The 24,274-nt window shown below is 47.6% G+C and overlaps 1 protein-coding gene across 1 annotated transcript in view; it reads left to right on the forward strand.

Moving 5' to 3' along the window:
- Window positions 1–24,274, forward strand: part of Tbx5 (T-box 5) — a 47,159-nt gene that overhangs the window by 5,286 nt on the left and 17,599 nt on the right. The window contains exons 5-6 of the mRNA XM_026788552.1: window positions 3,111–3,263; window positions 11,431–11,522. Coding sequence (XP_026644353.1) covers window positions 3,111–3,263; window positions 11,431–11,522 — 245 coding nt within the window. The remainder of the gene's footprint in view (window positions 1–3,110; window positions 3,264–11,430; window positions 11,523–24,274) is intronic.

Here is a 24,274-nt window from a genome sequence, read left to right on the forward strand (position 1 = left end):
CTATCTATCTATCTATCTATCTATCTATCTATCTATCTATCTATCTATCTATCTATCTATCTATCTATCATCTATCTATCATCTATCTATCTATCCACCTATCTATCTATCATCTATCTATCTATCTATCTATCTATCTATCTATCTATCATCTATCTATCTCCATTCATTCATTTGTTTATTTATTTATTTTGGTTATGCTTCCCCACTTCCCTAGTTCTCTCTCAAAGATCCCATTCATATAGCCTCAAGCTGTCCCTCAACTATTTGGGACCCTCTTCAGGGTAGGATTATCAGTAAGAGCAGCCACACCCAACCCTTCCTCTACCTTTCTGACCTGGACGTTTTGTTTTGTTTTTGTCCCATCTTCCTGCCCCCTGTTCTCAGCTTCCCCCTTTCTCACATTCTCAATTCACTGGTACCTCTGCCTTCTTCTTCCTCTAGTTCTTCTATCTTCACCACTCCTTAACGGAGGGGGACAATCGCAGTGGTCTATCCTAGCATCCGCCTTTCTTCTTCCCTGGGTGGCTGTCAACTTCAGGCCACCCTATATCTAAGCCCTAATTTGTAATTGAACTTTCTCAATGAAAGGGGAATGCCAGTATCCTGCCCCTTCTTTTACAGGTGGCAAGTGAACCCTGGCGCCAGCGCCTGCTTTAAGCTTGGTGTTCTTGGGCAGATCGATTTTATTTTATCTTACTATCCAGTCTCCATTCTCCTTTTCATGCTTAGAGCAGAAACCTAAACCTGGGATCTCTTTAACTCTGAGAGGGAGGCTTGGGGAATCCTCCCAACTACCTGGGGTACAGTGAGTGTGCAGAGCAAGTGTTCATAGTGAATGTGTGTAATGAGTGTTTATGGCTTTTCCCTTTAGTGATCATTGCCTTCAGTGGGTTCCCAGCCCAGCCTCACCCTATTTATCCAAACAAACAAACAAAAACAAAAACTAAAACCAAACAAACAAAAACCCCACAGGCTTTTGGGAGAAATAGTCCCAAATCTCTCAATTGCTTTGGCTTTGAATTCTGCATTTAGAGCCCATTGCTAGGTGATTCAAACATGCTCGTCTTTGGAAAGCTGTTGCTCAAAGTTGTTTTTGTAAAGGGAAGTGGGGTGTTCATATAGTTTTTTGGGGGTCAGAGGATTCACTGGGATGGGCATATAGTCTCCAGTTTAGGGAAATGAGGGCCTGGATAAGATGGACTTGGGGCTAAGTTCAAATGTTGAATCTGCTCTTTCTGGGTGACAGTGACAGAGGCCACCTGGGACCTCGGTGGCAGGATGGTCCACTGAGGGGTTCTCTCTATGGGAGAGAAGCCTGGGTTGTGGCTCCAGTTGCACAGATGACCCAGGGCTGTCCAGGTGTAGGATTAGAAAGTTTGGGGTGTTCCCGTGGTTACTAAGCATGTGCATTAAGGTCCTTCCTGCCTCCTCATGAGTGCTGGGGCCCTCAAGTGGGGGCTTCTGTGAAACTGTCACATTGTCATCTCAGCTCTAAACTGCCCTTCTATTTTTCTGGCAGAGCTTTTTGGGGTCACTCTGGAGTAGACATTCAGGAGAGGTCCTTAGCCCCATCAACAAATGCAGGCCACTTAGTGGTTTTTGTTTTGTTTTGTTTTAGTCCCTTCTCAACAACCTAAGGAAAAAGAGAGACGTCCTCAACCCCAACTTTGAATCTAGAGTCATCCTGGTGGAATTAGGGGCCATTAGATCACCCTCTTTCTGAAGTCTCCATACTGTCCCCAGCTGTCAAAGCAATTTGGTTAAGCCGGGAGGACGGCTGTGCTGGCCCAGGGGCTGTGGCAGTCATTCTGGGGCCCCAGTGCAGTCTCTCTGTCGCCACACCGCCTGTGTCAGCCAGCATTACTATAAGTCTGTGTGTGTGTGTGTGTGTGTGTGTAGACACCCCCCAGTCAGGAACCAAGGGGTCGCATCTCAAGGGCCTTGCTCCGGGGAGTCTGCAAGCCAGAGACACCAAGTGGAATCCTGCCTCTGTTGAGGATTGGGATCCAGTGGGGGAAAGCAGACCAGGTTTGGGGAATGAGTAAATGTGGCCTGTTGCATTAGAGAAGTTTTGGTGACTTTTAAACAGTCACACACACACACACACACACACGCACACGCACACGCACACGCACACGCACACACACACACACACACCAGCATCGAAATATGGGCATTGTCCGGACAGCAAACCTGGTTTTATTACTCTGAATGCTTATGCAGTTGCCTGGACTCCAGCTAGAGCTGCAACCAGGCTCCTCCTCCATCTCTGTCTTCTGACAATACTAAGGTGGTTGTAGCAATAGCCACAACAGCAGGGGTAAGCCCCATTTAGGGTACCCCAAGAACGGAGAGGGACAGAACCTCCTTTCCAGCAGACTTCTGTCTTTGAGTCCCATATGTTAGAGAAAAGAAACCTCCAGATCAACCCTCAACGGGGTTGACAGTGGGGGGGGGGCACTTCCTCCCCACCTCACTGTTTTAGGAAGTCAGACTCAGCTCTCCCCCACCAACAGTCTCTCTCTCCCCGCCCCCCTCTCTCTCTTCCCTCCTTTTCACGTTTCAAAACAAAGGGCCTAGGTTTGAGGTCTGTCTGTCTGGGGTTTCCTCAGTCTTTAGTCTTCCTCAGAAGGACTTTGAGGAGGGGTGTGTGCCATGACTACTTGTATGTATGGACATACATTCTTCCTGTACCTCCCCGGGCCCCATTGCTGTCCGGCTTTCCCAACCCCCACTGGTTCCAGCCTCCAGACTTGCCAGGTTCCCCGTTGGGGGCGGGAAGTGCCCTTATACACAGAGTTAATTTATTAAGCAAACTTTATTAAGAATTCTGATTTACTGCCTTGTGTGCTTTGGGTAGGTTCCTGGAATATTACCTTGACTTTCTCATGTGGAAATTGTCATTTTTGAAATGTTTCTTTTAAACGAAATCACTGGCCCCTTTTCAAAACAGAAGACAAGAAAGGCTAATTTTTTTTTCTTCCCGGAGAGCCTATATAATAAAGCTAATTGGCAGTACAGATGGGGGAGGAGCGAGGATCTAGCTGGAAACAAAGGGAGTTTTGATTTTGTTTCTTCTGACAATCTCATTTTCTGTTATTTTTTAGATTATCCTGAACTCCATGCACAAATACCAGCCCCGATTACACATCGTGAAAGCAGACGAAAATAATGGATTTGGTTCAAAGAATACTGCGTTCTGCACCCACGTCTTTCCGGAGACCGCGTTTATCGCCGTGACTTCGTACCAGAATCACAAGGTAAGCCCCACTCTCTGGGAGCCAGCAGCGGCAGATGCCTGCTGGTTTACTTGGACGCATGCGCTGGGTTCTGGGTTTTCGCCGGAATGCTGTCCTTTAAAGGCTGAGGGTGGGTCCGCAGTCCCGCAGACTCAACTTCTAGTCTTCTTCGCGGGCCTGGGCAGGGGTCGAGTTGGGTTTGTTTGCATTATATTCATGGTGGGGGAGGATCTCTCTCATCTACCCTTTTCTACTTAGAACCAAATTTGTTATTCACTTAACAATTGGTGCGAGCCTGCCGATAGGGTAGGGAGAAAGGTGCTAGAACTCTTGGCTAATGCTACCCTTGGATAGGATAGCCTTTTCTGTTGAGACCAGTGTCCTGGGTTTTTAAAAAAAGAGGTCCCTCAAGAGGCAATGGGGCAGATAGCATAGCCGATGCTAACGAGTATGTGCGTGGGGGCGGGTGAGCTCAGTGAGGGCTGACCCCCTGTCGTGGATCCTGCCCCACCCCCTCAATCTGGGTGAAGTTAGCTATAGGTTGCCAGGCTGGTAGGGCAGGGCAGGTTTAGTTCCGGGTCATGCAGTGGAGATCATTCTGGTGCTGGCTGGGTGATAGATAATGCCTCAACCAATCCTGTTACAGCCTACTGTGGGTAGTCTCTGAATTCCGACTGTGAATGGCCAGACTATGATGGATGGATGATCCCTTCCAGATCTAGGGAGAGTTCCCCTTCCTTGCCCCAGAAGAAACCCCTGCCCCCTCCCCAACACAATTAACTTTTTAAAAGGGAAAGAACAGAGCTGACTCCAGCAAGGGCGAAATGGTAAGGTCAGCTGAGGTGACTTAGCCAGTCTACCCTGAGTCGCACTCCCAGAGATCCTGGGTGACTCTGCAAACCCAACCCTCCTTTACTTGTGGCCATGTCACTGCTTAAAGAGTTCCAGACCCGACACACAAGGACCACAAATACCTCATCCTCCTTCCACTCAGGCAAATCTAGGTTCACCGAGGAAGGGTAGGGTGTGTGTGTGTGTGCGGGGGGGGGGTGTATAAATGCTATGATTTGCTTGTCCAGGTCAAGGCAGCACAACTTGTGGGATTTTATTCTTTTCTTTCTACCTTTTTGTGAGTCCTGGGAATTGAACTCAGGTCTTCAGACTTGGAGGCAGGCCCCTTTACCTGCTGAGTCATTTTCTGACCATTGTGTGTGAGTTTTGAGCACAGTTTAATGAACTCTGGTCTAAATGTCTCAGATCTGCCAGTGTGGTTCTTCAGCCACACGTTTGAGTGTGTGTTTGATGACTGCACGGAAACCCCACTCACAGGAGCGGCTTCCTGTCTTAGTTGGGTGTGGCACTCTGGTTGAACTGCACAGGAAAGCCTTTTTAGCCAGGTGGAGAGATTTGGGACACACTGAAGAGAGGAGATGAGTTTCTGCCTCCTTCATCTTCCACAGAATCTTCCCCACTTCTTACCTGTTGTCCCAGAGTTGTGACCATTTCCCACGTGAAGAGCCCTAGGTGATGCACTTCCCAGTCAAGTTCAAGACCCTAGGAAACTTTCCTCCGGTCGATATGCAACGTGTATCGTAACTGGGCCATGGTTCCTTATGATCTGTGGACAGCATCTCTAGCTCTATTGTCCCAGCTGGAATGGGTGTTGAGAAGGCTGAGGGCATGGGTAAACCCACTGAGAGGTTAACACCACGTGGATTAAGGGGTGGACCCGAGGACAGGGGAGGGGCAGAGTGCTCAGATTCAAAGGCTGGATCTAACTCAGTCTCCCATCTGTAAAATGGGATCACGACAGCATCCACCTCATGAGGTTCTCGTGAGTATTACAGAAGATAATCACAAAATAAACCTGGGGAGTGGCGTAGGCTTCACGACAAGGCAATGGTGTGGCTCTGGCCCCTGGTCAGTTAGTTTACGGGTCAGCTCTGTTCAAATTTTTTTTTTATTTTTTATTTTTTGGTGGTGGTGGTGGTGGTGGTGGTGGGATTCTTTGCCTGCTCACTGTCACTCTTTGGTTGTATTAAAATCGGAATGAATGACATTTTAAAATTAGGTCTATTATTGTGGTTAAAAAAAAGAACTACAAATGTCAATGTTTGTGAACTCCTTGGTTCATTGTCAATCAAGAACTGGCTTGTTTTGTTTTGGATGAAAGAGTCTGGGGGGGGGGGAATATTCTGGATGAGTGGACAGCCAGGAATATCTGAGGAAAGCAAGCCACTGTTTGGGGAGGGGTTCAAAGAACTCAGAGCCCCCAGGATGCTTTCTCCAGAGAGCCAGGCAGGGATGAGTACTTAGCCGGGCTCCTGTCTGAGGCGATAGGGCATACACACACCCTTTCAGCACAGGACTCTCTCTCAGTGGCGACTGTATTTCCTCAGCCCAGCTGTGATCCTAAGCTGGATTCAGGAATTATTTCCCCAGATGTTTGGCAGCCTGAAAATAAGATATTTAAAACCTCAACTCTTCCCCAGCTACGATGGACGTTCACTCCGGGAAACACATTTTGTTCGGGTTTTCACAGCGGTTGTCAGCAACTCCCAGCACACTGCCTAGAAATGTGTAGGTGTTAAACACCAGTCACTTGGGCATTCCATTTCCCGCAGCTCTTGCTACAATGGCCATGCGTGTATGCAAGCATGCATGTTCCTCCATGTTAACTGACTTTTCCATTCAGAGGTGCCTTGCTCCAGCTTGAGCCCTTGTGTATGGAGTCCATATTTATGAGGTACTAGCTTTCTGGTCTGTACCAGGAAATGAAGCCCCTAATAGAGAGACATAATTAAGATTTTTTTGGCTCTCGTGAGTTGTTTTTTTTTCCCCAAAAGCAAGAATTTGCAACAATTATTTTCATTAATTTTTACAACCGCTGTCTCACCAGTTGGAGCCAGCAATTATATTTGCCCCCCTTCCACTCTCTCCCTCCCCGGATATCCGGTTTTATGCTGATTTGAGAAGGGAGTGCCTTTGTATGGTAAATAGAAGTAGGTTTCCCAGGAGCTTTTGGTAGATACGGGGCTTCCAGGTGTGTGGATTTGGGGGCTCCTAAGCTGACGTGCTGTCTGTAGTTTATAGACTGGTTTATAATGTATGAGGCCGTGTGCAAAACAAGATGTGTTTTCCCGCACAGCCTGCCTAGAAGCATTTCTCAAGGATGATTCTCTGCGTGTGTGTACATGTGTGTGTGTTGTATATGCATGTGGTGTTTATGTGTGTGTGCACATATGTGTGTGTGTTTGCCTGTGGTATGCATATATGTGTGTGTATGTGTGCACGTGTATGCAGACATGTGCCTTGGGATATATGTGTGTGTGTATGTGTGCACTCTGTACACAAGTGGGGGTCAGATGACAACTTGAGAGGATCAATTCTCTCCTTCTCTCCTCTCAGTCCTAGGGATAGAGCTCAGGCTGCCAGGCTTGGGGACACACACCTTTACGAGCTAAACCTCCTCAGGGGCACCACCTTCTCATTGAGACAGGGTCTTTCACTGAAGCTAGAACTTCCCAATTGGCCATACTGTCTAGCTAGTGAGTTCCTGGGGATCCTGCTGTCTCTGTACCCCGAGAATCTGTGCTAGAGGCAATATACACCTGACCCATCACCCCAGCCCTCCCTCGCAGTGCCTAGATCTTGGAGGTGTCTATGTCCATTAAAGAAGGGAGGCTGGGATGTGGTGCAGCTCTGAGCCCTGGACCAGTGTGTGCCAGGCCCTGGATTCTATTCCCAGCACTGCCTAAAAGTAGATACATTTAAAATCAATACTTTATTTATTTATTTATTTATTTATTATGTATATAATATTCTGTCTGCGTGTATGTCTGTGTGTATGTCTGCAGGCCAGAAGAGGGCACCAGACCTCATTACAGATGGTTGTGAGCCACCATGTTGTTGCTGGGATTTGAACTCAGGACCTTTGGAAGAGCAGGCAATGCTCTTAACCACTGAGCCATCTCTCCAGCCCCCTAAAATCAATAAATTTAAGTGTATCTGTATCTATTTTTTTTTTACCCTATGCAACACGTTTTTGTTTCCTTTTTTGAAACAGAGTCGCAGTAAGGGGTTTCAAATTCATGTCTCTCCTGCTTCAGTCTGTTCATGGTGGGATTACAGGTGTGAGCCACCATGCCTGGCTGCTGTCCTCATTTTGTACAAATTAAGGAATAGTGAAATTGCAAGAGACTTGAAGTGTCATAGAAGAGTCCATGTGAGCAAAAAAGCATTGTGGTGTGTGTGTGTGTGTGTGTGTATGTGTGTTTGTTTTGGCCAATTTTGATTTCTTTTTTAAAAAATGAGTGTTTGAGTGTTTTGTCTGCATGTATGTCTGTGTGTATGTGTGTGTGTGTGTGTGTGTGTGTGTGTTGTGTCTGGTGCTCACGGGAGCCAGAATAGGGCATCAGATTTCCTGGAAGTGGAGTTTCAGGCACTTGTGAGCCACCATATGCATGCTGAGAGTCAAACATGGGTCTTCTAGAAGAGCAGTTCTGGACTGGGCTCTGATTTCGTCTGGGTTCCCAGTTCATTTGTGCTCAGTGTTGCATTGACTGGAAGGGCGCAGCCGCAGGGACTGCATGGGAGGCGGGGACACAACTGAGGATTGTTCCATCCTGTTAAAGTGGTCTAGTTATTGCTATTTTGTTTGTTTGTAATAGAGTCTCATGCAATTCAGGCTGATTTTCAACTCGGTATGTAGTCAATGACCTTGAACTTGTAATCGTCCTGCCTCCATTGCCTGAGTGCTGTGATCACAGATGCCTGACGTGGTGCCTCATTTACGCTTCTGCAATTGGACCCAGGACTTTCTATATGCAAGGCAGGCACACTAAGTTCCATGCCCCCTCCAAATTATTATTATTATTATTATTATTATTATTATTATTATTGTTATTATTATTGGGTCTTGCTTATGTAGCCCAGACTAGCCCCCAACTCTTGATCCTCCTGCCTCAGCCTTCAGAATGTTGAGATTACAGGTATGTGCCAGCATACATGGCTTTGGTTTTCAGTTAATTCTCTGCAAATTCATTTAAAAAAAATAATCCTTCCTTCATTGGATTGTACCTTTTGACAAACTCTCAGAAGGACAGGCAGACCTCAGAATTCACAAGCTTACATTTCAAAGATAGTTTCTTGAAATGGCACTGCCGGGTCCAGACAAAATCAGAAAGTGACAAGCGTGGCCACGCAGGCCTGTGATGCCAACACCCAGGAGGCTGAGGCAGGAGGATCAAAAGTTAGAAGCTATAATTCAGGAGAATCCAGGCATGACAGAGCCTTTTGGTATTCAGTAAAAAGATGTCAAACTCTTTTGACGTCCACAGAAGGTTCTGAGACCAAAGCCTGCCTTCTGGCTTTAAGGAGAAAATTGTTGCCATTAGAGAAGGTTCTAGGACAAGCTGGTCCCGAACTAAAACTCGCTCATGGAAAACTAGAGAGTTCATGGATCAGACTGAGCCATTCTGTGTCTCATCTTATCCAAACTCTGAGAATGATCTTATCGGCCCAACAGTACACACTCTTCAGAAAACAAACCTTGCTTCCCAACTTGACGGCCTGAGCTCCATCCCTGGGACCCACATGGGTGGAAGGTGAAAACTGACTCTCCCAAATTACCCAATGCAGTAACCCCCCCCACACACTTAAATAATTTTCTGATAAATTTAATAACTTGTCTTAGGGCCAGTGAGATGGTTTAGTTTGCTGAGCAAGCCTGAAGACCTGAGTTCAATTCCTAGAGCCTCTCTAAAGGCAGAACGAGAGAACTGGCTCCGTGAAACTGTCCTGTGACCTCCATATATACTGTAGCACACACACAGATGCATTTACACAAGCAGTAACTGCAACAATAATAAATAGGGGCGGAGATGATGGCCCGGTTGTTAAGAACACATACTGCTCTTGCAGAGGACTTGAGTTTGACTGCCAGTGCCCACTTTAGGTGGCTCACAACTATGCAGGACTTTAGTTCCAGGGGATCCAGTGTTCTCTTCTGGCCTCTGCAGGCACCTTACCCAGGTGCACAAACACATCATTTAAAATAAGGCAAATCTTTTTTAAAAATAATGATTAATTTTAATTTTGGGGCGGGGGCTTTTCGAGACAGGGTTTCTATGTAGCTTTGGAACCTGTCCTGAAACTCACTCTGTAGACCAGGCTGGCCTTGAACTCACGGAGATCCACCTGCTTCTGCCTCCTGAGTGCTGGGATTGAAGGTATGCGCCACCGTTGCCCAGCTGATTTTAAAATATTGTATAAATACACTTATTTCCTCCCTTGGTTTTGGTTTTGTTGTGGTGTACGTGTGTGTGGTTATTCAAGACGGAGTTTCTCTGTGTAGCCTTGACTGTGGACCAGGCTGGTCTCTGACTCACAGAGATCTGCCTGCCTCTGCCTCCTGAGTGCTGGGATTAAGGGTGTGCACCACCATGTCCTCTTCTTGGTTTTTTACTTAACTATGTCCGTTTCTGCAGCTTCTTTGCTCCGCTCCCCACCTCCAACTGATGCAATCCACGAACTCTCTAGTTTTCTGTGAGCGAGTTTTACTTCAGGACCAGCTTGTCCTAGAACATTCTCTAATGGCATCAATTGTCTCCTTAAAGCCAGAAGGCAGGCTTTGATCTCAGAACTTCCTATGGATATCAAAAGAGAAAGTTTGTCATCTTTTCTTTATTGAATTCCAAGTGATTCTGGTGCTCTTGGATTCTCCTTTGTTGTATAGAGTCGTTAACAGTATTTCCAAGTAAAATAGTTTTGAATAGAAAGGGAGTTGATTTAAATAAAAATAGTAGCTGGGTGTGGGGGCTCATATCTGTTCCCCTATAATCCTAGCACTTAGAATTACCTCAGGCTGGAGGCCAGCCTGGGCTACATAGAGACCCTGTCTCAGAGAAACAAAAGTAAACTAAAAAAAAAAATCTTAAAATTGAGCTGGCTCGGCAGATAAAGTATTCGCTACACAAACCTGAGGTCTGGAATTCAGATCACCTAGCAACCACACAAATGCTGAGATGGTACAGCTGGGCACCTATAGTCATGTTACTCAGGAAGTGGAGACAATTGGATAGCTAGGCTAGTTGGATCTGCACGCTCTGGGCTCATGGGAGAGATCCCGCCACAGCATATACGGTGGAGGAAAACCCAGGAAGAAGCCTAGTGTCAACTTTGGGTCTTCACATGTGTGCTCCTAAACACATGAACATGCATGTACACAGACATGTATACACACATACATGTAAACAAAGCAAAACAGACCCCCAGTTTACGCAAAGCAGTGTACAGATGCTCTCAGATGTGGCAGAGGCCCTGAAGGGGAACCCTGGGCCGCTGATGGCAGCCACAATGCCCTGGTGTCTGTCATGGGATTCTTAGTTTGGCAGCTAAACTCACACACAACGTTTAGGAAACACTTGTAGCAAATTCCATATGGATGCAGTCTGCCACCTGGATCCACTATTACATCGACGCTAATATAATACGTGTTGATGGCTTAAATTAAAGAGCTGGGCCCTGAACCAAAGTGTGAAAAAACACACAGTTCTGCTTCGGGGTTGTGACACAGATTTTAAAGACAGAGTCCCCACCTCCTTGCCTAGAAAACCATAGAGGGTCAGAGCCACAGGACAGCTCCCCTCTGCGGGAGCCTCAGACCTTGGTGTTTATTGTACTGGGTAGCGTTTTACACCTGGGGTCTGCAAAATGCTGAAATGGGGCATGACCGGACCTTTGGAAGCAATGATCAAGATGTGTTTTCTGCGACAGGGAGATTACCACATTGTGTGGGAAATGCAGTCACCACGTCAACACTCACGGCTGTCTAAGGAAGAGGAGCCAAATGTTGAGGCTTCCTTTCTCTTTGAAATGCAAAGTGCTCCACACACATGGGCACGTATGTGCGCTCGTGCACGCGCGCGCACAGACACACACACACACACGATGCAGAATATGACTCCAATTAATGAATAAACCAAATCCAGGTTTTCCCCTTAACAACCTTCTGACCGAGGACATTTTCAAAGCCTCCACTCTAACGTGGAGTCCCGTCACTGTGACGGGCTGTTTTGTGTCCTCTGGGCTGTCCGGAGCCTCTTTTCCCACGTTTGTTATGCACTCTTGTCCAGGTCCTCTGGTGGTAATCAAGTGTGAACCAACTTGTTCTCCCTCCTCCTCTCAGATTACACAACTGAAGATTGAGAACAACCCCTTCGCCAAAGGCTTTCGGGGCAGCGATGACATGGAACTGCACAGGATGTCTCGGATGCAAAGGTAAGAAATCGGGGCAAAGTGCACCCCACAGATCCTCCCAGCAACATTTATGCCATCCAACAGAGAAAGAGATCTCTCATTCTCTTCTCTCTGTCTCTGTCTGTCTGTCTGTCTCTCTCATCTGTCCCTATATGTTCTCTTTCTGTAGGTCAAACATCAACACAGGTACCTTCCTCAATCACTTCTCTACCGTTTTTTTTTTTTTTTTTTTTTTTTTTTTTTTTTTGAGACAGAGTCTTGCACTGAACCTGTGCTCCTGATTCAGTCAGGCTAAAAGGCCTTTGAGCTCCAGGGATCCTCCTATGACCACCTCCCCACAAGTGGGATTGCGGGCAAGCCTCAGCACACCTGGATTCTGGGTGCCATGGGTTCTGGGGATCTGAACTCAGGTCCTCATGCATGGGCAGCGGGCACTTTATGGAATGGGCTACTTCCAGGGCTCCCAGCCCTTTCTCTGATAACCTTTATGATCTGGATGGGCACTTTCAGGCAGCCTGCAGCGTCAACGGTGGGGTAGGATAGGATCCAGCTGGCCCGGGTTCCAAGGCTATATGCCTCCTCTTCTGTGTGTCCCTTCTCCCATCAAACCCTTCCCTTTCCCTCATCCGTCTCAGCTGTTGAAGGTTGTTCTTTTGGCAACAGCTCTCCAACAATGAGAGAGAAGTGAGCAACCCCATTTCCTGAGGGCGAAACACAGACCAACTTAACACCAGGTGGTTTCCAGGACAGCTCATGAGCATGGGAGTTCCAGTGGGGAGCCAGTGCCAAAAATCAATTGCTAGTTTTACATATCCTGTGGTCACAGTCGCTGAAATGACAGATAGAAAGGGCCGGAACAAGCATACACAGAGAGAACTGGGTCTGATGGAAATGACTGAACAAGTAAGACAGGTCATCGATTGATCTCTCAACTTCCAGCTTGACCACTACATGGCAAGAGAATTAGAAATCACATCTTGAGCTCCTTGATCAAATGTGTGTGTACAAGCACACACATGTGCACGCACACACACAAGCACACAGTTACACATGCACAAATACACACGAACATATACACAAGCACACAGATACACATGCATGCATACACACACATGGTGGGTGTACACACACACGGTGTACATACAGATACACATGCATGCATACACACACACACACACACACACACAGTGGATGTAGACATATACTCTCTCATTTTCTCTCTGTTTCTCTTTCCCTCTCAGTGCATTTTGTGATTCAAAATAAAATGAAATCATTGATGACATTCTGGAAGAGAAGAAAAGGGAAAGTTAGTTATATTTGGAACATGGTCATCCAAAAAGGGTGAGGAACCAAAAACAGAGAAAGGGATGGAGATCCCATAGTCTTGAAGTCTAAACATTGGTCTAAAAACTGTGTGCTATGAAATCAGTTTAACTTAAAAAATATTATTTTATTCATATGGGTATTTTCCATGCACACGGAAAATGTGCTATGTACATTCAGTGGCCATGGAGGCCAGAAGAGGGTGTCAGATCCCTTGGAACTGGAGTTACAGATGGTTGTGAGATGCCACGGGGTGCTGGCAATCGCATCCAGGTCCTCTGGAAGAGCAAGCACTCTTAATTGTTGAGCCAACTCTGCAGCCCCAGGAATATTTAAATTCAATATTTGCAAAATGGATTTTTAAATTGGCACTTGCTATTGGAGTCTGTGCCAACACAAATCCCATCTAAGCAGAGATGGATACAACTACCCAAGGCTCCCAGACAGCCAAGTTCAGAGTCACATTCCATGCTGATGGTAACTTTGCCTCAAACGTAGCAACAGCCATTCTGAAGCCCTCTCTGAGAGCTACAGGTGAAGCCCAGGTCATCAAAGGGTCTTAGCATTGCCTACCTCTTCCATCTTTCCTACAAGGCCACGATGAATTAGAGAGGTCAGGAGGCAATGGCCTGCTCTAGCCCCAGCAGTCCTAAGGCAGCTCTTCCTGTGCCAAGGACTGAATTCAGGGCCTTGCACACAATAAACCCATGTCCTACTGCTGAGCCCGATTCTTCTTGATGCATATTAGCATTCAGCACCTGTCTCCTGCCACACTGAACTCCAAGCCTCCTTGGCAGTGGCAGCCTCTTGACTTACATATGCTGACTGCAGCCCCTTCTCCTCTGGAGCTTTCTCCAGGCAGTCCCACACAGAGCCTTGCCGAACACAACCAGACAAGATCACTGCACATGCAGGAACTCCCCAGGTTTCTATCACTGTGGAAGGAGGTCTGGGAGACCTCTTATCACTGACTTCACACCCTTCCCATCAGGCCCCGCTACCCCTGGCTTTGTTCATTTGGCTCACGGTAAAAGAGGCACTCTGTACGCTTTTTCTTGTTTGTAGCCATGGGACGTGTGTTCAGTTTGCCCCTGATCATTCCCCTCTCTCCCCTTGCATTCCTTAATAGTCTTTCCCTGATGGGAAGCTCACAGGAGCAGATGTTGGATACTAAAGGAGAGGCAGGTGGGGAAAGGGCAGGTGTTTGAGAGCTAGGACACATGGATGTCCTAACCCACCTTCACTGCCACCCCTGGTCCAGGTCAAGCAGGTCTCTTTCCATTCAGGTGTCAGATGGGAGAGAGGAAAAGGGAGGGTGTAGTAAGAGCTGCAGGCCTCTTCCCACAGCCCGGCTCCTGGCCGCCTGCCTAGCTTATACCCCGAAATAACAACACACAAACTGTATTCATTTTAACACTGCCTGGCCCATTTCTATTAATGTGTGTAGCACCAAGGTGTGCTTACCGGAAAGATTCTAGCCTACGTCCATCCTGGGTCGGAGCTTCATCACATCTGCCCCAGAGAGGAGAGTCTGAGCTCACTTCCTCTTCCTCCCAGCATTCTGTTCTGTTTACTCCACCCATCTATGTTCTAACCTATCAGGGCCAAGCAGTTTCTTTATTAATTAACCAATGACCTTCCTCCATCAGGAGGGGCCGAGGAGGGAGTGGGGACAAATGGTAGTGGCTTGTCATGTTGGAGCCTAAGATCTCTCAGCCTAAGAACTATAGGTCTCTGTGGTCACAGGAGTTGTGTTGGGGCAATGGGAGAAGGCTAGACCTTCTTGGGGATTATCCAGCTCTTTGTAGGTGGCTTTAGGGACAGTGATGGAGGAAGCAAAGTGGCTGATGTAACAGAGTTTCAAGGTCAGTCAAAGCTGGGGTTATCCCTTGCTCTGTGTCACTTGTAAGAATTACTTGTCCGGGAGGTGGTGACACACGCCTTTAATCCCAGCACTCGGGAGGCAGAGGTAGACTGATTTTTGTGAGTTTGAGGCCAGCCTAGTATATGAAGCCAATTCCAGGACAGCCAGAGCTACGTAGAGAAACCCTGTCTCAAAAACAAAAATGAAAAACAAACAAGCAAAAAAAAAAAAAAAGCATTACTTGAGAAAATGCTGCAGGGAACCTGGGTCCTAATTCAGGGAAACTGTCCCGGACTCTCAGTTCTGACTTTATTCAGAATTTATTTTGGGCTGTTGTCTCAAGCCCCAGGTTGCTGTAGGTAGTGACAAGCAGGAACCACAGCTCTTGGAGTCAGCTGTGATAAAGGCCGGCTCACTGTTAATCTTGTAATTCTGTTTCCTGTCCCCCACACACTCGGTGACAGCTGATGGAGGAGGAGGAGGAGGGATGGGATCTGGAAAAGGGAGAGCGGCAGGGCTCTGGAGGCTGCACAACTCTTCTAGGGCAGCTTGGCCAAGACCTGGACACCGTCCCCCTCTAGCTCCGTGCTCTCTCTCTTCTGATTCTGCGTTTGGGCAAACACGGCCGTGGCTTAGCTAGTCTTCAGTATTCATTTACGGTGTCCGGTTACAGGAGTCATCACTGCTTATAATAAACACGGGAGAGCTGGGGGAAAAATTAGACCACATAAAAGGCCCATTTCCAGCTTCCTGTGACAGTGTGCACGCACTCAGGTTGTTAGGAAAGGTGGGGACTGCCATAAAAACAGCTTCTCGCGGTCAGTGTTCCTCAAAGTTCTGAGAGATGAGTGATGAGGGCGCTTGGGCTCACCCGCGTGTCAGGGCTGAGGTTTCAAAGATGCTTCTATGTAGAGAATAAGACTAAGTCAACAGGAGGGGAGGAGGGAGGAAAGGAATGAAGGAAGGGAGAGGGGGAGACAAGGACAGAGGGAGGGAGGGAGGGAAGGAGGGAAGGAGGGAAGGAGGGAAGGAGGGAGGGAGGAAGCAGGCAGGACTGCTCCCAGCTGAGTGAAGGAAATGACTGACACTTGCAATGGGGTCGGCGTCCAGAATAGGTAATGTCGAATAGATGATGCTGTCAGGATAACACAAAGACAGCAGAAATCGTGCACCTGCATGCACACCAGCTCAGCCACTAGGGAGGACTGGGACTCCTTTGTGGCCAGAGACAACCCTACACTTTGCCCTTCGCTGATGTCCCTGCCTTGAACTTGGCTTCGGTGTCTATGAAGTATCTAGACAGCTTGAAGACACCTGGGAATTGCAGACAATCAGGGGCCGTGAGGTAGAGATGCTCTAACTCAGCCTTCCAGCATTGCCGCAAATCCCCGAGATAATCGCCTTCATAAGAGAAAAGCTTAATTTGGGTCACAGTTTCAGACATTCCGATCCACAGTGGGCGGGAGCATGGTTCTGTGGAAAGGCAGAAGCCCAGGGCAGAAGAGAGCAGCAGACCCAGAGACTCACCTTGTAGCAAGTGTGAGAGGGGGTGTGTGCGGGGGGGGGGGCATCTTCCAAGATCCCTGAGGAGGGCAGACCTCTGACTCGCCTGCTGTATTTTATTTCATATGTATGATTATTTGCAAGTCTGTGTACCACTTAGGTATTAATGCTCTCAGAAGCCAGAAAAGGGCACTGGAACTGGAGTTACAGATGGCTGTGAGCTGCCTTGTGGGGTGCTGGGAATGGAACCTGGGTCCCCTGGAAGGGCAGCCAGTGCTCTTAGCTGCTGAGCCATCTCTCTCTCCAGCTACAGGTCCCTCTCAAGTCTTTGGGAGAGACTTACCTACAGGATAACTCTTGATGTCAAATAGACGAATCCCAAACTGTCCTAGACGGACTGGGACGTCCTGTCCCGAGCTTATTCTGTCCGTTCTTTGTGTGTGACTATCTGAGCCAGAAAAAGTGGAACACAGGGTCACCCCCAAATTCCCCGAAATGCATCTCTAGGCTGCATACAGGAGAAAAGGGTGTGGGGCGACCTCAGTTCTTCCACAGAGGACCTCGGGGCGGTTGAAGGACCGTAGAGTTCCATGTCGCAGAGTTCAGTGAAACCCGTTTATGATCCACACTTGCAGCGTATGCTGACCAGGCCACACACTGCTTGTGATTTCTGGATCTGGGTGGGGCTGGGAGCCGAGGGCTGTGACTTAAGGAAGGAAAGGTAGGTTCTCAGGCCATCACCTCACGGTCTGCATTCCATGCTGCCAGTGCACTGGAGCGCCGCACACAGCTTCTCCAACACAGGCTCTGGCTATAGGAGGAGGTTCTTCGTGTCCTTCATTGGACTAGATGGAGTGACCCTGAGGTTTAAACTGCCTGGCAGGCAAGAACAGGGACGTCTCGTGTTGCTTGTTGGCCGTGCTGGGTGATAGTGCATATCTTGGAGAGGTCACAGGGCAGGTGGGCCTGTCACAATCACACAAGTGACTGAGATGCAGAGCCCTCTTTATGAGCAAGGAGGTCCTGGGGGTGGAGGGGAGTCCCCTCCTATATGCTGAGAGGTGTGGAGGGGAGCCCCCTTCTACAGAAGGAGGAATGGGCATTGAATTCAAGGCAGCTGCAGAGGCCCCTGGGTGCTCCTTGCAGAATGACCTTGAGCCCTGGTGGCTGTTCTGCTACAGGTGGTCCAGACTGAATGTCCCTCACCCAAAATGTTTGAACTCAGAGACCTTTCAGAGTTGGGAGTTCTGTGAATTTTGGATCATTGCATGTACATGGATGATTTCAACTGTGCATACGAAGATTCATTTGTGTCTCGGTGCCTTGTACATGCAGCCTGAAGGGAATACTATACAGTATTTTTATATTTATTTATTGATTGATTTTTATTGAGCTCTACATTTTTCTCTGCTCGCTTCTTTTCCTCTCCCCTCCCCTTCAACCCTCTCCCAAGGTCCCCATGCTCCCAATTTACTCAGGAGATCTTGTCTTTTTCTACTTCCCATGTAGATTAGATCTATATAAGTCTCTCTTAGGGTCCTCATTGTTGTCTAGGTTCTCTGGGATTGTGACTTGTGGGCTGGTTTTCTTTGGTTTATGTTTAAAAACTAATTATGAATAAGTACATGTGATAATTGTCTTTCTGAGTCTGGGTTACCTCATTCAAAATGATGTTTTCTAGCTCTATCCATTTGCCTGCAAAATTCAACATATCGTTATATTTTTCTGCTGTGTAGTACTCCATTGTATAAATGTACCACATTTTCCTTCAGTCAAGGGGCATTTAGGTTGTTTCCAGGAGTTTTTGTTGTTGTTGTTGTTGTTTTTCAGCACTTGTCAGTTCTTTGGATTACTTATATTTTGTTCTTGTTTGCTGGGGACAGACTCCGTGGCTTTTGCACATGCCAAATAAGTGATCAATCATTGAGACACATCCCCAGTCCTACACCTACATTGTTTATTATTATTATTACTACTATTATTGTTATTGTGTATATGCATGTGTGTGTATGCATGTGTATGTGTGTGTATATGTGTGTATGTGTGTATGCATACCATGCATGTTTGTATTGATGGTAAGAGGACAATTTTGTAGAGCTATCTTTTTCATTTTGCCCTTTTGTGGGTCCTGGGGATGGAACTCAAGTCTCTACACTGGTCCAACAAGCGCCTTTCCCTGCTTTCCTTTCGCCTTTCTTGCCGGTGTTGTACCTGTGCTTTGGATTACAGCAAGCGTGCAGTTTCCCAGTCCGAGGTGGTCTTGCCAGTGCTCAGAAGGCTTCAGGCCTTGGAGCGTTTGGATTTGGGGGTTCAGGATATGCAGCTTGTGTTCCCTGGAATCAGCTAATTTTGTGGGTCAACATACTTGGTGGCTGTGATACCCTTAGAGAGGAGTGATGCTATCTGCATTTCTTTGTTCTTTTGAGAGTAAGGTAGATGTGTCTAGATTTTGAGCTGTCCTCAGCAGACAGTGTGGGGGAGTTTGGATCTCAGGACACAGTAGCCAGGTCAGAACCACCCACCCCCATTGCTCAACAGTCTTGGAGGAACTCATCCTGGTTACGTTGTACATGATCATTCATTGTCCTCCACCTCTGCTCTGCCTTGCTTGTATCACTTTTCCACTATATCCTTTTCCCTTCTTAAAGTCAAATGAAAGCAGCTGGTAGTGGTGCAGGCCTTTATCTCAGGCGGGTCTCTGAGTTTAAAGCCAGCCTGATCTACATAGCAAGTTCCAGAACAGCCAGAGCTACATAGAGAAACTCTTTCTCTCTCTCTCTCTCTCTCTCTCTCTCTCTCTCTCTCTCTCTCTCTCTCTCTCTCTCTCTCCCATGCAGGCGCACACACACACTAGATTAAATGAACTCAAGAAAGACCCGGAATACTCTATATACACAGGGAAAAAAATTCAAAGATTTCAAGGGACTTGTGGGGCTGGGGCCCTTCCAAAGTTACAGTTCTTCTGTTCCTGCCTCTATCCCTTCTGCTTGTAAATCAAATTTCAGCCCCTGACCACATACATGTCTGGCTTTCTTATGGAAGGCTTAGCGCTCTTGCTTCCCTTGCTTGTGGCTGAAGACCATCCCAATGTGCGGTGACCGAGAAGTGACTTGAGACTTCTTTGTGTCAGCAATCCAGACTCCTGACTCTGCTGTAATTGTGGATTCTGCCCCTGCTCCACGGGGTGGGGTGGGGGGGACCATGTTTATCTCAAACAAGAGGGAGGTTGAGGTTGTAAGTGGAACGTTCAGCCATTCTTTCCCCTCCTCCCTCCCCCCTTCGCTCTTGTCTTGCCCCCTTCCCTTCCCTCCTAGGAACACCTAGTTCTTACCCCTCTGCAAATTACCACCCGCCCTGTGTGGCACCATCACCCTGTGCCATGCTGGCTACTCGGTGTCTTTCTAGAGCTTATTCCTCGTGCATGCCTGGAACTCTCTATTCCTTGGCCAGCCTGACTCCATGCCTCTTCCTTCAGCCCATGGCAGCCACCACTCTACTCTCCTGCCAGAAGTTGGCCCATTTTAGGACTCTACCTAGGAGTGAGGCCCCACATTCTATCTTCCTGTGTCTGGCTTCTCTCCCTTAGCACAACACCCTCCAGGTTCATTCATGGTGTCTCCAGTGAGGGGAGTTATTCCTTTTTGAGGTTGACTTATCTGCTATACACACACTCCTCATTCCCTTTATCCGTTCACCTGTAGGCATAGGTTGTTTCAATTTCTTGGCTCTGGTGACCAGGACAGTGATGGGCACGGAATCCAGTCACCAATTCTATCCTTTCTGGATGCAGACCCAGCGAGGGACTGCTGGATCATACAGTACTCCTATTTTTAGCTTTCGAAGGAACTCTGTGATGTTTCCCATGATGACTGTGCCAGACCGTATCCCCACCAGCAGTGGAGAGGGTTCCCTTTTCTCCACCTTCTCGCTAACACCTGTTATCTCATGTCATTTCGATAGCAGCCATCCTGGCAGGTGTGAGGTGACAGCTCCCGGAGAGACCAACCGCCTTGCATTTCCGCTGCGGGTGGTGGAGTTACCCTTTCCTCCATTCCTGTGCCTTGTTGGAGAAATCTCTGCCTAGATCCTTTACACAATTTATATTTTTTATTTAGTTAATTATTTTGGGGGATGCTGGTGGTTCATCTCAGTGCTTTGATCTTGCTAAGCGTGTGATTCACCACTGAGCTACACTCCCAGACTCCCACACCATCATCACCATCATCATCATCACCACCACCATCATCATCATCACCATCATCATCACCATCATCACCACCATCTATCTCTTTCCCTCATCTGTATTGCAGCAGTATTTATCAGTTTTACAAGCAAACTTGCTAGAAAAGAGTTCTCTATGTCTCTCTGGCATTCTGTGGCTCCGGGATGGAACAAAAGCTTCCTACACCTTCCTGCTCATGTGTCTTCTTTGTCACATACGTGCCAATCTGTCTGCCTGTCCATTCTTCCAGGCCATCACTCTGGTGCACCTACATAACCATCCACCCATCTACCATCCGTCTCTCCAATGTGTTCACGCCATTCCTCCACCTATCCTTCTCACTATAACATGAAATTTAAACTAAGCCAGAGGAATGAGCCAATTCACCCTAAACCCTTCAGCGTGTGTATCATTAACTAAGATTCATTTTTTCTTCACAGTTCTTTCTTTTCTTTGAGATTTCTAGAGTGAAATGTACATATTATAAGTTTAGCTTCCGGTTCTTGATAAGTGTACATAATTGTAAAATCTAAACCCCTGTCAAAATCTAGAACATACCAGAAAAATCCCCCCTTTCCCCTTATTTATTAGCATTTATAAGTGTGTGCACATATGTATATATGTCTCTGTGTATGTACGAGTGCATATGTATGTATATGTGTGTGCATGTGCACACGTGTATGTTTGTGTGTATACATATGTATGGGTGTGTATGTATGTATATGCATTGTGTATGTGTGTCCATGTGTGTGTGAGTGTGTATGTATGTGTGTGTGGCCTCAAGGTTAATGTTAGGTGTCTTCCTAGAATGACGTAAGGTCCTTCACTTGAACTCAGAGCTCATTAATTCATCTGGTCTAGACGCCCAGTTTGCTCCTGGGATCCCCTGTTTCTGCCTCCCTCGCACTGGGATTACAGATGGGATTCCAGTCCTGCTCGGCACTATGTGAATGCTGAGAACTGAATTCTGGTACTCAGGCCTTTAGAGCAAGTTGGTTGCCCACTGAGTCATCTCTCCAGCTGGCAAACTTGTCAGTATTTGAGACTGGACTGTTGGGTCTGCATTGTGCAGTGTGCCAGGCATGAGGAAAGAGTGTCTGATGGACAGCCTGAGCTCTTTAGGGCGCTGCCCCATTCAAGCCCACTGCTGTGCCTTCCGCGGAGCTTCCTCCTTGTGACTCCCAGACGTCCTGCAGGGTGGGCCTTGGTTTCCCCTTCATGTAAACGGAAGAAAAGAGACAAAGGGACAAAGGGAGACAGGCCCAGTTTGCACCATGGCTTCAAAGCTGTCAGGAGCACTTGTTAAGACCACCTTTGGAGTGTCAGGCCCCTTTCAGGGAGCGGGGTGCAAACACACACCTCTGTCTAGGAAACTGGCAAACCCCAAGTATCTGATCTTTGAGATGGGCAGGCGGTTCAGAGCCCATTCAGAGCCCCTGCTAGGTGCCAAGCTCTGCTTCAGAATGTGCTGTGCAGGATGGAGTTGTGTATTCCTGTCCTCCTAGCATCCAGAAGGCTGAGACAGGAGGATTGGGAGTTGGGAGCCAATTTGACTGCATAATGAGAGCCTCTAGCTATCCTGCCCCTATAAAAATCTCAGCTGGTAGAGTATTTGCTTAGCATTCATAAAGCCTGGGTTCCATCCCCAGCACTACATTACTACATTAACCAAACCTGATGGGCATGCCCAGCGTCTCAGCTCTCAGAAGCAGAGGAAGGAGAATGAAGGTCAGGGCTGGAGAGATGGCTCAGCAGCTAAGAGCACTGGCTGCTCTTCCAGAGGTCCTAGGTTCAATTCTCAGCACCTACATATCGCCTCACAACTGTCTATAATTCCAGTTTCAGGGGATTCAGTGCCCTCTTCTGAACTCCTTGGGCACCAGGAACACATGTGGTGCACAGACACACATGCAAGAAGAACTCTCATGCACATAAAATAAAACAAATAGACCTAATTTCTAAAATATAAATTTAAAAAATGGGTCTGGAGAGATGACTCAGTGGTTAAGGGCACTAGTTGCTCTTTCAGAGGACCTGGATTTAATTCTCAGAACCCACATAGTGACTTAAAACTATATATAACTCCAGTTCCTGGGGACCCAGTGCCCTTTGCTGGTCTCCATGGAGACCAGGCACACACATGGTACACAGACACACATTCACACAAATCACTCATACACATAAAAAACAAAACAAAACAAAAGTTGAAGGCCATCCTCAGCTATGTATTGAGTTTGAGGCCAGCCTGGGTGTTCTCTCTCTCTCTCCCTTCCTCTCCCTTCCTCCTCTCTTTCTCTGTGCTTAAGTATAGGCATTCACCCAACCAGGCCAGCATCAGAACCAGGAGCCAATTCTCACCGTTACTCTCTCTAGAGATGTATAACCACGTGACCCCATAGCTGCAAAGCAAGGTTGTTCCTAAAGTTGTCTCTAGCATGAGGAGGAGTCCCTGAGAATCTTGGTCCCTCTCAAACCACACAACCCTAGTGGGAAATTTGCATAAAGTATTTGGGCTTATTCTCCACAGCAAGATGGTTCTCTCTGCCTTTCTGCTGTGAGCCGAGAACCAAATTTATCCATTATCTGTGCTGATCTGTATGATGCCTGGGCTGTGTGCCACCTGACGTGTGCCTTCCTGGTTTCCCATGGTGCCCACATATGTCCGGTCATAACAACTCCCCCAAGTAAATTAGAAGGTGCGCGCACCAGGAAAGCTCCCTAGGGGCCGTATTTGCCTGGCCCATTTTAATTTGGGTCTCAGATGAAAGTAGGGAACCCGTAAAGAAATGTGCCCCACAAGAACAGGACTTTTATGGCCCTCACCCCACTTTGGTTGTTTAAAAATGCTGCCAGAAATTGGGTAAGCATCTCCTAGAGAAAACAAAACTGAACAAAAGCCCCCTCCACATCAGCTCTCCGCCACCTGCTCTCGTGAAAAGGTCGATTCAATCGGCTCGGGTGCAGTGGAAAACGGATTCATTAGCTGGCGGCGAGCTGATGGTGCAGATTGGCCCTCGACTTCAATCTTCCCTTGTAATGTTTTACAACCCAGACCCAGTGACAATGGCGTCATTCACTCTGCGCTCACTCGCAGGGAACAGAATGTCAGGGAGCCTGAGTCAGGGAGGGTCTGCTCTGTGGGTTCTGGCACCCAGGGAGAGCCGAGGGACCCGAGATCTGGCTTGGGTCTGGTGTCTCTGAGCAGAGCCCGTTTGGTGGGATTGCCGGTGGATGACAAGGTCAGCAGGGCGTCAGGAACAGTGGGACTTGCCCGATGACCTCAACCCTGCTCTGTGTAGATGGTTCCCAACTCTGTGATCATAAGCCTGTTAGCAGTGCACCAGCAGAGGCTCCCTGTCACCACAACCAAGTTTGTCCTCAAGAGTTTAGGAGCAGAATGGACTTTGAATGGATCCGCTTGTTGGCTCTTTTAAGCTCTCCGAACTTGAATTTTCCTATCTGTATGGTAGCTCCTAAGTATTTGCACTCAATGAGGAATGGTCTAGGAGCAAATGAGGGAAGACATTGAAGACAGTCAGTACGGTGGCTGGAACATGGGTGAGCGTTCATGAAACACTACCAATCATGGTAGTGATGGCGGCAATGGTGATGACAGTGGTGGTGATGATGGTGATGATGGTGGTGGTGATGGTGATTATGATGGTGATGTTGATGGTGATAGCGGCGATAACGATGGTAGTGATGCTGCTGATGGTGATGGTGGTGGTGGTGATTATGGTGAAAACCTGCCTGTAGTAATAGGAGCAGCGGGGCTGCGTCCCCCAGCACCCCACTGTCCACACGGCTAGCTTATGCCCGGAAATAACAACACACAAACCGCATTCTTTCAATCACTGCTTG

This window comes from Microtus ochrogaster, chromosome 2, assembly GCF_000317375.1.
Source record: "Microtus ochrogaster isolate Prairie Vole_2 chromosome 2, MicOch1.0, whole genome shotgun sequence".
NCBI lineage: Eukaryota > Metazoa > Chordata > Mammalia > Rodentia > Cricetidae > Microtus > Microtus ochrogaster.